The sequence below is a fragment of the Palaemon carinicauda genome, chromosome 9, assembly GCF_036898095.1.
Source record: "Palaemon carinicauda isolate YSFRI2023 chromosome 9, ASM3689809v2, whole genome shotgun sequence".
Classification (NCBI taxonomy): domain Eukaryota; kingdom Metazoa; phylum Arthropoda; class Malacostraca; order Decapoda; family Palaemonidae; genus Palaemon; species Palaemon carinicauda.
This window is the reverse complement of record NC_090733.1, coordinates 158,223,465-158,239,295: the sequence shown is the minus strand read 5'-3', so window position 1 is coordinate 158,239,295 and position 15,831 is coordinate 158,223,465. Positions and strand designations below refer to the sequence as shown.

Sequence of the window (15,831 nt, the reverse complement as noted above, 5' to 3'; positions counted from 1 at the left end):
ATATATATATATATATATATATATATATATATATATATTATCTTTTCCTTTTTTGCGTGGGTATACCTGAACTTGATGAAAGGGTTTGCCTATCACCATGATCATCAAAGCTGTATCAGTCAAGACCATCCATACTTGGTTGGTTTGCTATGAACGTTCAAATCAATATCTCCCAGCATCACCAATCCGTGCTTGCTAGCGTGGTGATGAAAACTGGTCAACCCCAATTATTAATTGACTTGTTTAAGGCATTTGTTGTTGTATATATGTATAAGCTTATAATGTATATGCGGCTAACTTTTTTTTTCATCAAGCACATCATGTTATTCGACTTTTTATATTTTGTAATGGCTAACCTTAGATATTTTGACAATAGGATAACCGATAAAAAAAAAAACTGACTAAACGGGGCTCCCGAGCTAATGATATTTTATAAGATTATTTCATCACGTATTTCGTATAAAATGCTCTTCATTCAAAACGTATTTTCCTCACATTATTACTACTTGTAAGCGCCAACTTTTTACCATCATGCTCTCTATTTCATTTCCGGTATTTTACCAATGTCATTTTAACTCTTCATTTTTTTCCTGACATTTACTTAATATATACATTTAATTTCTTCAGAGTACAATGCATCCTAATGGTTATTTTGTTAAACCAATTTACACCACAGTCAATATTTAAATTTCATATTTATCTAGCGTATCTTCTCTCTTAAACGTTACTAAGTCTCCTTACTTGCTGTGATTTCATGTTAATACCCAAGTCAGGAATTCATAAGAAATTAAACCTATTCCTAAAACATTTTTTTCCTATACAGATATTGATACGTGAATCTATGCTAATTTACACAGAGAAATATGTAATAATAAACTGGTATTATTAACGAAAACTAGACGCAAAGGGGGTTTTCCTGTAAATTCAAAACGTAATTAAGTTTAGGACTTTAGAACTATATACTCCCTCTTTAGTTAACTTTAATTTCGTATGCTAAACCCTTGTAGCCTAGAACTCATACTGTTTGGTGAAATGGTTTTCACACAAGCGAATACTGCTTTGCCATTTTCATATTTCAGATTTTCTTCTAGAATAAAGAAAATACAAAACTGAGTTACTTTAATAATGCATTGCCTCTCTTGATTTTACTTAAAAATAAATATATAAACATACACACATATGCTGCATATGTATGTATAAATATTATATATATATATATATATATATATATATATATATATATATATATATATATATAATAGCGGCAGCAGTAACTAGGACAAAGGCCTCAATCATGTCCTTCCACTCCCGTCTGTTTATTGTCTTTACACGCAAACTTTCTTAGCTCGTCAATCCATCGTCTTCTGTTCCATCCTCTGATTCTTTAGCCATCTCTAGGGACCCATTCTGCTATTCTTAATGTTCATCTATTATCTGTCACTCATATATATCCTGCCTGTGTTCATTTCTTTTTTTTTTTTTACATGTTATCAGAATATCCTCTACTATAGTTACCTAGCGTATCCACGTTGCTTTTTTTTCTGTCTCTGTGTGTTATTACGATAATACTGGTATGACCATCTGATTAAATGATTTTATTTTTAGAAAAAAAGGGTCATTTTACTTTTCATAATCTCATTTTATTTACCAAAAGCTCATCATCCCGTGCTTATCTTATTTCCTTTAATTTTGGTCTTATATCCTGGGGAAATACTTAAATGTCTGTCCTAAGTACATGTATGCATTAACAATATAAAGGTTCGTTCATAACCTTTATTTATTGCTTTTCTGCATTTTCATAGAACATTATATTAGTTTTACTCATATTCATGAAGTGATTGGGAAAAATATATAAATAAAATTAAAGGGAAATGAATACCGTAAAATAACGTAAATGTGGTAAAGAAAAAAAGATTGACCAGTGTGTTTTGAGGCTGTTTCATCAAGTAGAAATATTGAATATGATAGGCTGGTGAACGATATGAATTATTTCGAAAGTTTTGTAGAAAGGGGATAAGAAAAACAAGAAAATGCTAATTAGATGGGACAGATAATTTGTTGAAACCACAGGAGTATCATATCTTAGAAGTGGGTATTTGTGTTCAATATAGAGTTGTAATACAGCTTTTTTGAGCGAAAAACGAGAAATTCTTGCTACGCCGGCTGTATGTAAGCATATAAAATGACCGACTTTTTGTAAGATTTTAATATGAAACTTATCCTTGTTTTAGCAGTTGGATTATGATCATGGAAGGTATTGTTGTCTTTTCTCTGGAATTATTATTATTATCACTTGCTAAACTACAACCCTAGTTGAGAAAGCAGTATACTATAAGCCCAGGGGCTCCAACAGGGAAAGTAGCACAGTGAGAAAAGGAAACAAGAAAATGAGAGAAGTAATTAACAATTGAAATAAAGTTTTTTAAGAACAGTAACAACACTAAAATAAATATTTCATATATAAACTCTAAAGAATTCAACAAAATAAGAGTAAGAGAAATAAGTGTGCCAGAATGTATCCTCAAGCAAGAGAACTCTAACCCAAGACAGTGGAAGACCTTGGTTCAGAAGCTATGGCACTACCCAAGACTAGAGAACAATGGTTTGATTTTGGAGTGTCCTTTTCCTAGAAGAACTGCTTACCATAGCTAAAGAGCCTATTCTACCCTTACCAAGAGGAAAGTAGCCACTGAACAATTACAATACAGGAGTTAACTCTTAATTAAGTGAAGCTATATTATATATATATATATATATATATATATATATATATATATATATATATGTGTATATGGATGTGTAGGTGTGTTCGTCACACGTGTTAATATACTGCTATACATATGTTAAAAAAATGGAATAAATCAATTCCTAACTTTATTATTACAGTCGAAGGTATAATAATCTTTGTATTCTTTTTTTTCTTTTTTTTTTCTTTTTTTTTTCTTTGCAGGTAGATATTATCTTTTTAGTTGGCATGATAAAAATTGGGATACTACGTTGGGGCTATTGTAAAAAAAGTGTTATCTTGAGAAATCTAAGAAAATGATAATCCCATGAGACTTTAGCTTATTAAGAAGCATTTTATTAATCTTTACAATGATTCCATTCTACAGTTTCTTTAAACACAAAAACATTGGCTTCTTTAAAGTTTGCAGGCAAAATTTCCTCCCTCATCTAGTCTGGAGTGCACTGGCTCAACGACCATTATTATACGAACCACCCTACTCGTAGCAGCTTTACCTGACAACAAATTGTAGTTTTAATTGAATTTTCTCCCTCATAAATGGTTAGTGGAATTGGATCCGGCAGAAGAGCGACCAGATTTCCTATTATGGCCGGTGTTGGAAAAGGAAAGGGGTTGGGAGGTTTATTAAAGATATGGAGGTGATGAGTGAGAACGACCCGCCGCTTCCCTTCCCCCCTCCTTTTTGTATTGGTTATTTCAAGATAATGAACTCACTCCCAAAGCCTTAGCATTACCGGCCAGTTTTCGTAAGCCTTTTCTCCGTTTTTCATTATTTTTTCTTCTTCAGGTTCTTCTGTGCGATCCTCCTTGGTAGCTCTGGCTGCTACCTTAGGGTTGGTATGCTTGCTGGTCGTGTGACGGTGGTGGAGTTGGTGGTGCCGGAGCAACTCGCCGGAAAGTGGACCGGAAAATGGCACTGGTCATCACAACATGACGGGAGGTGAGACCGAGTTAGATCTGGTGGTCTGACAGAGGTGTGACTGCCCTGGGTTCGGAAGATCTGACATCGGGCATGGAAAAGGGGCACGAATTTTCAGCCCCGGCACAGTGCTGGAATTGTGATGTTGTTCCAGGCATTGCCGACTACGCGGACTATTCGAGTTAAAAACGCAGTGCAAATAAGAAATCATTTATTTCCTTTTAGTAGTGCAATGACAGGAGTGACTTTTTACCTCAGGAACTATTAAACTGAAGTCATTGTACATAAACAACGGAGTGCATGAGAACAGTTTGACTAGGAGTAACGAGTATATTGTTCACTACATTCCCTGAAGTTTAATAGAACTTCCTCGATTTTGTCAGCTAACGACATTGACAAGTTAGTGTTTTGACAGACGAAATAATAGTGACTATGGAAAAGATACTAATGTCACCGGTACTGGATTGTTTCGCACTGGTAATTCCAGGTTATAAATCTTCCATATTATGTTAAATACTGATTACAGAGACTCAATTTTTAGGATTTATTATCCGAATTTGCCCGTCTTGACCTTCAGACTCAAGGCTGAAGGGCAAACTTCCAGGGTCTTCGGATGCCAGTTTTCCCACGCCCTTACCCCCAAAAATGTTGAATCCCAGAACTGATGAATGTGGATATGGTATAATAAGCAGAGTTAGAGACTGTGTTAATTTTAAGTCTCCTCCAGAAGGAATGTGGAAATAACGAAACACGCCTAGGGCTTAATCACATCTGATTGGATTGAGAAGTTTAACTGTAATTGCGCTGTCTTCTTTCGGACTCTGGAGCGCATAAAGCCAGAGTGCGAGGATAGAAATTAAAATGTGCCATAATCACAAGGAACCCGAATTGCTTCCTATAACCCGAAATATGTTTTCATTGTCTAGTATTTGAAAATAAAATTGCGTAGCGAATTCTAAATTTCTAAATAATATAAAAACCTTATTTGTTGTTCTGTAACAAAATTAGTTTGTTTGTTTACAGTTTTATGACTTGAAAGCAGGAAATGCTTGTAGTAAACTGTAGCTGCTTGATCAGTTTGTATTTTAAAAATCTCATAAAGGGATTATGATTTTCAAAGGTGACAGGCTTATTTTGTCTATTCTTGTGTTTAATCAATCGTAAACTATATACATATACGTATACGTATATACATATATATATATATTATAAAATATATGATATTTTCATATATTATATATATACATATTATATATATATATATATATATATATATATATATATATATATATATATATATTCGGTTTAATTTGGAGCTGAAACTATTGTTAGTTCTCTATTATAAATGAAATTATGATATTCTCTTCACAGGAACTGTATGATTTAATAATTTTTACCTTAGTGTGGAAAATAGGAAAACATTTATCAAATTAAATTTTATTTTTTAGAGAAATATGTATAATTTTAGTCATTCATCAATACTTGGCGCATTCCTTTCGGAGTCATCACTCAAAGATTTGTATTTTTGATTCTTGGATAAAGGGATCCATTTTAGAATAAACTTGATGTGCGGTTTCATTATAATTTTTTTTTTCTTTTAAATGGACGTCGAATTATGAACTTTTGGTGATATATACGTTCGCTTTTATAGTGACACTATTTTTTTTCATCAAGTGTTGCTCTGATGGTTATATTCAAACGAGAAATGTATATGTAAGAAATAATATTTGATTGATGATTCATTTTAGAGTGGGAAATATTGAATGAAATATCACTTGAAAATTCATGATAAAATGCATATTCTAAAAATAACTCAACGACATTTGAACTTTATATATACAAAGAGAAGACCATTCATGCTAGAAGCATTTTATAACAAATTATTTCCTAGTAAAACCACCTGTATTTAACTCTGAATTTCACATAATATTGCGGAGCACCATTTAATGAACTCGTTTAAGAAGCATCGCTTAATGAATCATTCTTTACTTAAAGGTCTAATGAAGAGGCACCATTTATTAAGCTGCTTGATGAAATCTTGGAATGAAAGGTAACTTGTTGAAGCGTTTCGCTGATGAAACGCAGAAAAAGATTTTGGAAATGAAGCATAGAAATTCATCAGTTGCCGTCACTTTATATCTTTATCGTTATTTTTAGTTCTTTTATACAAAATGGGTATAGATGCTGGTGAATATTTATAATGATGTAACTAAGCAAGACTCTACTATTATCATAATCTTTATTATGCTAAGAAGGGTATCACTTTGCTCGTGCCATCGTGGTTCCTTTTCAAAATAATTAAGCGAAAAGATTCTGCCAGACTGTGTATTTCTTCTAAGAAATATGTTTCGATGGAGTGGAGTCAGTTTTAGCAACCTTACCAAAGTTCAGTTGAAGGGTGTATGTGGTCACTTGTACAATGAATGTAATAACTGGAAGAGTAGGGGGTCTTCATTCATAAGTAATTTAGGCTTAATTGAATAGAGACCAGCATGAGTATTATTCATCTAGTCTTTTTTTATATGCATACATACATACAATTATAGATAGGTAGTTACTGTACTATATTTATACATATACTGTATATTTGTGTATACATGTTATGTATAGTTGCTGTATATATATACACACACACACACACACATATATATATATATATATATATATACACATATATATATATATATATATATATATATATATATATATATATATATATATATATATATATATATATATATACGCAAAACTTCCCCACAATAATTTTACCTGCTCTATGGAAATGAAAACTTTTTTTTGTCACCATGCCCTTCTAGCATTTTCTATCAATATCTAAAAGGCAATCCGCATGATAATGAACGCTTTTAAGTGCATGCATATTTAATGGGATCTCTCTTTATACTTATCCCATTATAATTTTCACATATAGGTTATCTATTTTTAATGTACTTTCGCTCAGTATTTTTTTCGGTAATGTTGCTGGATTTAATTATTACCATTTTTTTTATTGACCTGTTATCTTATCGTCATTAAACCTAATTGTTTCGAATTTTTCCAGTTTGTGTGCGCTTGCAAATTTTCCAGTAATGTCAACTTTTCCGCAACCATTACCTAAAAGTTAAAATGAATGTTTACCCTTATATGCGCCTTTGCAAATTACCCTGTGAACTTAATCCATTTTCCTTTCCGGTTGAACGACCTTGATTTCTGCTCGCTCAGGTCGTCGATGCAGCGCCTTTTTTTTTTTTTTTTTTTTTTTTTAGACTTCCCTTTTCTCTTCTTAATGTTCAAGGTTCTGGTTTCTTCATTTACCCAAGCTCCGTGTTATTTCCTTTGTGTGAGAACTTTATTATAATGGATTTCTCATTTTAGCCCATCTCAATTTGTTTTATCAGCTGTATGTTTGCAGACGAGAAGTCTTATCAGTTCGAGTTTTGCATGTTCTGTACACACATCCCAGTCCGAATTGGCTTTTATCTCATACTCGGATCTTTCTTAATATTCTCTCTTTGATGGCAATCATGAGCCCTTTCTCTCTTTTCCTTTGGATCCCAATTGCCTTTTCCTTGCATAACCAAGGTTTTCTCTCTTAGCTTCATTCACCCTCTCTTTCTTCTCCCTCTTTTATTGCCACTTTCTCTCTTAGCTTCATTCACCCTCTCTTTCTTCTCCTTCTTTTATTGCCACCCAAAATGTTCTCTCAACCTTTTACTATTTCCCATCGGTGATTTCTTCTGCTGTTGTAATGAGATGGCTGCTTTGACCTTTGGAGTTGCGGCGCCATTTTTATATACAATTACAACTAAAATCGTCATACTTCTCTCTCTTTCCATATTGCATTTATACTTTGATCCAATCCTCATCTCAAGGCCTTACTCCCCTTTCATGAGTCGCTCTTCTTCCTACTCGTCCCTCAATTCTTGTCTTCTTCCTCCTCCGCTTTACTCTTCCTCCTCCTATTCTGGCTCCTCTGATACTTGTTTGCTGTGCTCTACCATTAGTGGTCCTTACTCTTCATTAACCCTTCCTCATGGCCTCTGTTCTCGTAACGGTCAGGGATATTCGCTTATTTGCATACGAGAGAATATTGGTCATAGCTTCCCATTGACATAACAGAAACGATGAGGAAAAGCTTTAGGAAATTAGACGTGTGACGGATTTATGCCTGATATATATATATATATATATATATATATATATATATATATATATATATATACATACATACAGAGAGAGAGAGAGAGAGAGAGAGAGAGAGAGAGAGAGAGAGAGAGAGAGAGAGAGAGAGAGAGAGAGAGAGAGAGAGAGAGAGAGAGAGAGAGAGTATTCCGATCAGATCAAGTATTTTCACAATGGATATTCACCAGCAACAACTCATTTTTTATATACCTGTAAATCAGAGACGTGAAAAAATAAACTATAAAAGGGCGAAGCCTCTCTCAAGTTTTCAGTAAATATTGGCTCCACTCTAATATTCTAAAAACGAGAGAATTCTTTGAGTGATGACGATCACGGAATACTGATGATGATGATGAATTAGGACTCCAGAAAAAAAAAGAAAAAAACACACAAAAGATGACGAGGGCGCACGGGAAAACGGTAATAAAACCACAGCATCTTTTGCGACGAAAATTATAACGAGGTCTTTAAAAAAAAGTGTTCAATGAGGTCAAAATGAACCCTTGGCAAGGGTTCACTAAAGCTCAGTAAAGCCTCGGGCGGGGTTTGGAGACTGCTGCTGCGCAAAAATCTGCCTTATTGTCCAAGAGCAAAAAGGATCAATATTCCGCATCACTTTTCTGGAAATTGTGCTCATCTCCCTGTATTAGAGTAAGGTCCTCCAATATTGTGTAGCTTATTACGTAGATTTAGACTAGAGGCTCCTCGAATCTATCGACGTTTGATCTAAGATCGAACAGAGTTTCATTAAGCTCATCAGCATTGACCGCATTTTCACCTCACCATCGTTATTGTAATCATTGCCATTGCCATCACCATCATATCTGCAGATATAAATCCCATGACGTTGCTTTTGGTAATCCCTTTCTATTTTAGTCCTGGAGAATATTTGATCGGAGAATGATCTTAATTTCCCGTTATATGATCACGTGAATGTGGAAAGATTCTCAGTTATTGGCATATATATATATATATATATATATATATATATATATATATATATATATATATATATATATATATTTATGTATATGTATATATATATACATATATATATATTTGTATATATATATATGTATATATATATGTATATATATATATATATGAAATGTATATTTTATATATATATATATGTATATATAATATATATGTGTATATATATATATATATATATATATATAAATGTATATAAATATATATATTATATGTATATATATATATATATATATATAATGTATATATATATATATGTGTGTGTATATATATATATATATATATATATATATATATATATATATATATATATATATATATATATATTTATATAACATTTTCATATGTACAAATATGATATTTAAGTATATATAGATATATACCATGCGTATCTGAACATTTATACCAACAGACGTAAATTATGTGGACTGACTAAAAATCAATAATTTTGTTAGAATATATTTAGTGTAATGGTTAAGATATGTGTTACTAGTCGGATTTTCCTAATTCAAGATACAGATAATCTTGATATTAAAAAAACCCTTCATCTTTTCAATGTTAGGTTCGACACGTATCCTTCAACTTTTGTCATTTACAAGAAACACTGCCTGAATATATAACATTACTCTCGACGTGTTTGTGCTCCCCCTCCCCCACCAAATCCGTGCCGCCGACATCTTCTTTTCCCTTATTACATTTAATCTGTCGTATCTTAAGAGAAAGAATCTTTCTTGTTTGCTTCTCCTCGTCTCGGAAATATCCTCCCAATTAGCCCCTCCCAGCTTCGCTGAATATCCTTCACTCTTCACCTATTTCCTCCCCCCCCCCTCCCCCTTGCATCTCCTTGGTTCTCCTCTCTTTCCCTACCCTAACGTGGCCCCACCCTTCAACCCTTCGTCTGTGCATGATTCGACTCTAATAAGAGAAAGACATAATGCCAGAGAGAGAGAGAGAGAGAGAGAGAGAGAGAGAGAGAGAGAGAGAGAGAGAGAGAGAGAGAGACTCTTGCTCTTATTCTTTCTGTTCTTTCTCCGCAGCAAATCCAGTTTTCCTACAAATCTTCCCTCATGAAGTGTTTCCGCTTTCTTGTCACAGCTGCACTTTTCTCTTCGGAAAATTGTGTCTTTGATGTCATATGTGAAGCCTTTTGTGGATTGTCCTGAGTGGTTGAGCTAAAAGCTAACCTTAGATTAATAGAGACAGAACAAGGAGCCAGTTGAAATATCTTCTCATGTTTAAATATGACAAGAAAGAAGTATATAACTTGTACATAATACAAACATATATTTTGTTGTATGCCTTTACTGGTGTGAGTCATGTTATAACGTATACTTAAGGTTCCTGCTTGTCATGTGCTGATCAATTTATACATGGCATTTGGGAAGATGTTTTGGTTTTGCTGGGCTGAAATAAATTTATATTTTTTTTCGGTGTTCAGGAAGAGTACCTTCATATGTATACTCATAATTGGGAAATTTATGTGAAATTACTACTCAGTATACATTAAGAAAAAATTTTGAACGGATAATATAGACAGATAAACTGAAAATTGATATTATCTGAAACAATGATTTAAGGAAAATAAAAATGAAAAAGACCACTTTTTCTAGTATATGATTACAAAATTACGTGGAATTTTTTTAGGTACTATTATGTTGTATTATCGCAGGAAAAACAAAGCTATTTTGTATGCAGTGTCGTCGTTATCAAACGTTCCCTCTTCTTTAATTTTTATAATATGGTCATTGACTGAACATTACTTAACTTTATGAAGGAGGAACGGAGTATTGCCGTCCTTGATAAGTTTTCGGTATTCAATATTATTTAGTTTTAAATATATCCTTTTCTGAACTGAGAAAATAGATGTTTTTATTCTTAGCTAATTTTATTCTTACACCTAATGGTGCATATGAGAAGAGTAGCTTTAAAAGGCCTTTTATTTAATTATCAGATATGTTCTGTTAGATGGACAACGATCAAAGTGACCTAAGACTTGCCAAGTTTTTGTAATAAATTTATTGTATCATCCACGATAAGACTAATCTAGTTTGTCCTAAATTCATATTAAAAAAAAAAAAAAAAACATGAAATGCTAAACTTGCCAGACTAAGATTAATGATTACTTACCAATAGTTTCAGTTGGAGTTGTTCATAATGGTGACATAATTTTTTTCTTAAGACCTCCCTCGAAACTTAAGTCTGCAAAACCATTGCTTACTGTCATTAGTGGCATCGTCACTTTTCGTTGATCATTGACAGTCCGCTTTTTATAATTTGTTGAATGGAAATTTGAATTTCCTTCAATTTTTAAAAATATCAACGGAATTATTTGTTTTTTTTTCTCTTTTGATAGAATCTTGGACATTTCGATGAGATTTCAGTAGCAGCCGACATCGTCAATTAAATTGACACTGATCATATTAACTGCATCGATAATATCGTGATGAAATTTTATAGTTCTTATAAGTGTCATTTGCATATGTTATGAGACATTTTGGGAGAGTTCTCAAGGGCATATTAAGTAGAGCTAACAGTTATAAGCAAAACAAAAGGACATTTATTAGATGTTACTGTTGTTCCTGTTAAGTATGAAATGGTCATTATTTTGAGGGAGAGATTTATCGTAACTGTGGAACTCTCCTGAAGGTGAAGATGGTTTGATGGTAGAATTAGCAGTATGGCGTTCAGTTCCATTACTATGTAATGTTTAGAATGACCCCTTGAATGTTCATTAAGAGCTCCATTTTTCCATCTCATGAACATGGACAAGCAGCATATCAGACACGTATTTTAAACACTCATCAACATATTCTCGTTAAACACACACTCAAATACATACACACAAAAGTGCGTGCATAAAATTGAGTGGAAACTTCTCTTTATAGGATGAAATTAAATTCCTCCATCATTCACAATGCGTTGCAGCATTCACCGTGAATATAAATAAAGTAAAATTAAGAATCTTTCCCCATTGAGCTATATACAGAACAATATTTCTGTATATCGCTATTAAATGAAGGGAAGGCATTGATCAATTACACTATAAATAGAAGAAGAGGTCATCAGGATTACTGTTTAAGAGTCAGGCACAGCTAGTTATTTTATTTGACAACACATTTGATGAATCGATGGAGATCTCAAAATGCCAAAATATTGCAGAGAAGTCAGAATGCAATTAAAGAGTTCGTAATCCAACAGACATATTTTCAAACGACATTTGCATACTGCAAACGTTCGATACTGTGGCATTAATGAAAATAATAACGCATTACTTTAATGTTGCCCTCTTGCTAATTAAATGTATTTATTTGCGCAAACTTTAAGGCTTAATATTTTTATAGGGAACACAGATTCTTATAAGTTGTCAAGAGAAGATGTAATGTTTCTTTACTTTATTTATCGCATGACTCCCAGGAATTACATTTTAAAACGTTTCAAACTTCTCAGAAAATTTGTTCAGGCTCCTTATGCTTTAGTATTATATTTCAAGAAAAGACAAATTTATTTCATCTTTTGATTTATTCCTTAAAATTATCTTTATTAGGTCTTTCCATAAACATTACATCGCAATTTTCTTTATTACTGGTGCTATTGTATGCAACACATTTTCATGAAAATATATTATTATTACCATACCGACTGTTTTATGAATGCGTTTCACTTTAAAAATGAAAAGTAGGTGTGTTAAGTTCATGAATGATTATACTGAAATTGCGTTACGTTGTATCGTGCAATTTTTTCTTTGCAATGTATTTTTAGATTAACTACCGCTTCCAATCACGGCAGTAGTGCAAGAAAAATCAACGCACATGCATAAACATATTACCCTCATCAGTACACACATACATACATTGCCCCCATTGACCTCCTGAAGGGGAACGTGGGTGATGACCCTTTACAGTCAAGCCAAGAGTCCTACCAATGAGCAGCATAACCCTGTGAGGGGTTTTGTGAACGGTGTCTTCCTTTCTATGAATATTGATGTAAGGCTAATAATGTACTTCTTCAAAATAAAACATATCCAATACCTGTATAATCATTGCTGTTTTATTAAATCCCTTTAAGATGGTCTCAGTACGCTTTATTATTATTATTATTATTATTATTATTATTATTATTATTATTATTATTATTATTATTACGCTAAGTTAAAAGCACAATGGATGGATAACACCTTTAATTTAGTGAGGTATCAGCTACTCTTGGTATATTAAACTGCGCAGTATAAAAGTTCTAAAATTTGTAAACAGAAACCCCCACCCCCCCCAAAAAAAAAAATCAACATTGTATATAATCAATTTGACATGAGCAAGCAAAAGCAGCTTTATATTGAAGAAAATGTACGGGAAGTACCAACAAACAATTCAAATTAAGCGCAAGCATTACTGTTAGTACAATTATCATGTGATATGCTTGATAGGCTCCTAAACATAACTCATTTATGCTGAAGAACAAACTATATAGATATGATATTTAAAATTGATTTTATTTATTGCGGCTATTTTTCATTTAACCACGGTCATTCATATCGAGGAAAGTTATATATATATACACACACACACACATATATATATATATATATATATATATATATATATGTGTGTGTGTGTGTATATATATCCACAGATATATATATATATATATATATATATGTGTATATATATATTATACACACACACACACACACACATATATATATATATATATATATATATATATATATATATATATATATATATATACATACATATATATGTATGTGACCCATAAAAAATGACGGATAAATATTTATATAGATATGCACACACATGCACCTCTTCTCACCAGGGTATGACTACTACCCCTCTCCCTTACCGAGGGACGGAGAGAGCTGAGTGTGAGTGAGGAGAAGTATATATTATAATGTATAGCCAAACACTTGCTCATTATTTAGTATGGTAGATTGAGAGCAAGTGAACTTTAAATCAGCTTTTGAGAGAAATTAATCATCCCTTTTTTCATATTTATAAGGTAAGAAATTAAATTGAAAGAAATACATGTCATTGAATGGCGTAATGTGATTATTTTTATTATTATCGTTACTACTACTAATATGCTAGCCTAGCTCCAACCCTAGATGAAAAAGGGTTCAAACCAGTGAAACAGCCATGTGAGGGAAGGAAAGAAAGAAATTACAAATAAACTGTACATGAGCAGTAATGAATAGAACATGAAATATCATAAGAGCCGTAACAAAGTTGAAATAGATCTGTCGTATATAAACTATGAAAAGAGACTTCAGTCAAACTGTTCGACAGAAAGCATATGCAACAAGTTTAAACATCTGGAGGTCCACCGATATAACCGCCACATAGGAATATCATTTCCCATTCCGGTCACAGCTGGAATATAACATATAGAATACTGTGTATTATTGATTTTCATGATGGAGAAAGCATGACTGTTCAAATGAACTGCATACCTAGTATTACGTACAAGATGGTACAGTCTGGGAAGATCTGAATGTAGAACATGGTCATTGTTATGAAAAATCTTACGTAGTATGCGCAACGAACTAACCGAACGGTAGTCAGTGATTAATATCCAGATCATGGATAAGGAATTTAATAGACTACAAGATTTCGTCCAACAAATTTAAGATGAATGTATTAAAGATATTAAGCCCAAAATATTATAACCACGTGGATTAAGAAAACTAACAATGAAAGTCTTGATACTGAATTCGACTTCAGTTGGTCATAACAACTGAACAAAGGTCATTTGATTTATATCTAATGTAAAACCTTGTGTGTGTGTGTGTTACCTAATATTGATAAAAAAAAAAAATAAGAGAGTCTGACCTAACGGGTTTTGGAATCGCATATTTTTTTAAAAAAAGGGCAGTGAAGCTGTCGGTCATTTTTAGACAGAAAATATCCATATAAAGAGAGGAATTAATATGATAACAATAATTACGATTAGTACACACTTCTATTGGATTATACATGCAATTACTTGTAAAGGCGTTATTACCAATTTTTAAATGCCATCACTACTGTGTTGATGCCTTGTTTTGGTGCAATGATTATTATTATTGTTAATAATAGTGATAATAATGATGATAATAATAATAATTATAATGATTATAATAGCTGTAGTAGTAATCAGGTGTTTTTTTTAGGTCTATGAATTATAGCCAACATTTAACCCTCGGTTATTATTAAGGGAATAATGATAATAATAAAAAAGAATGATTAGAATGGGGAACGAAGGTTACGGACATATCTTGATGCACGAATTTCTCAAGAAATGTAAATACAGCACTTGCTTATCAGCTTCCAGTCACAAAAAAGGTCTGCTGCTCAACTTATAGGGTTGTGGTGGCCTATTGGAAACGTCCCTGCCTGGGGCTCTGCCGAATGGGAGATCGATTTCCGCTCAAACTCGATAGTTTCTTGTAGTGTCTGCAACCTCACAATCATTGTGAGCTAAATATGAGGGGTTTGGAGGAGCCTATAGGTTTACCTGCGAAGTCATTAGAAGCTATTGTCTGGCCCTCCCTGAACTTATCTTGGGTGGAGAGGCGTTTGGGTGCCGATCTGATGGTCAGTTTCTAGGGCATTGTCCTGCTAGCTAGGGTAATGTCACTGTCCCTTGCCTCAGCTATTTATGAGTGGCCTTTAAACTATATCCGGAGTGGCGCAGTTTTTTCATCCCATCTACGTTGGCATCTGCACAGAGCCGGAAAAAAATTCAGCGATTAATTTGTAATGGTTCTGAAAGAATTGTGAGGCTGCATAAAAGGTAAAACGCTTCAGATGCAGAATTACAATTTACGAGACAGCTGAGGATTATCAGTTGATGTATTCAGGACAGTCGAAATATTAGTGCTTGTTGTAGACAGTTTAACAGATATCTAGTTATTATGATTATGATTAATGGTTACTTTATTAGATACAATCGATACGATAGCTTCGAAGTTATCTGAAAATTAAAGAAGCTGCATCGTTCAGAA

At 32.9% G+C, this 15,831-nt stretch overlaps 1 protein-coding gene across 2 annotated transcripts in view; it reads left to right on the top strand.

Moving 5' to 3' along the window:
* The window catches only part of LOC137646944 (uncharacterized), a 274,499-nt gene that overhangs the window by 171,089 nt on the left and 87,579 nt on the right, over window positions 1-15,831 (top strand). The window contains exon 7 of one of the 2 annotated variants that reach the window (XM_068380014.1): window positions 3,534-4,815. The exons of the other annotated variant lie outside the window; for it this stretch is intronic. Coding sequence (XP_068236115.1) covers window positions 3,534-3,604 — 71 coding nt within the window. The 3' untranslated portion in view covers window positions 3,605-4,815. Of the gene's footprint in view, window positions 1-3,533; window positions 4,816-15,831 lie in introns of those variants that run through there. 2 annotated transcript variants of the gene reach the window in all.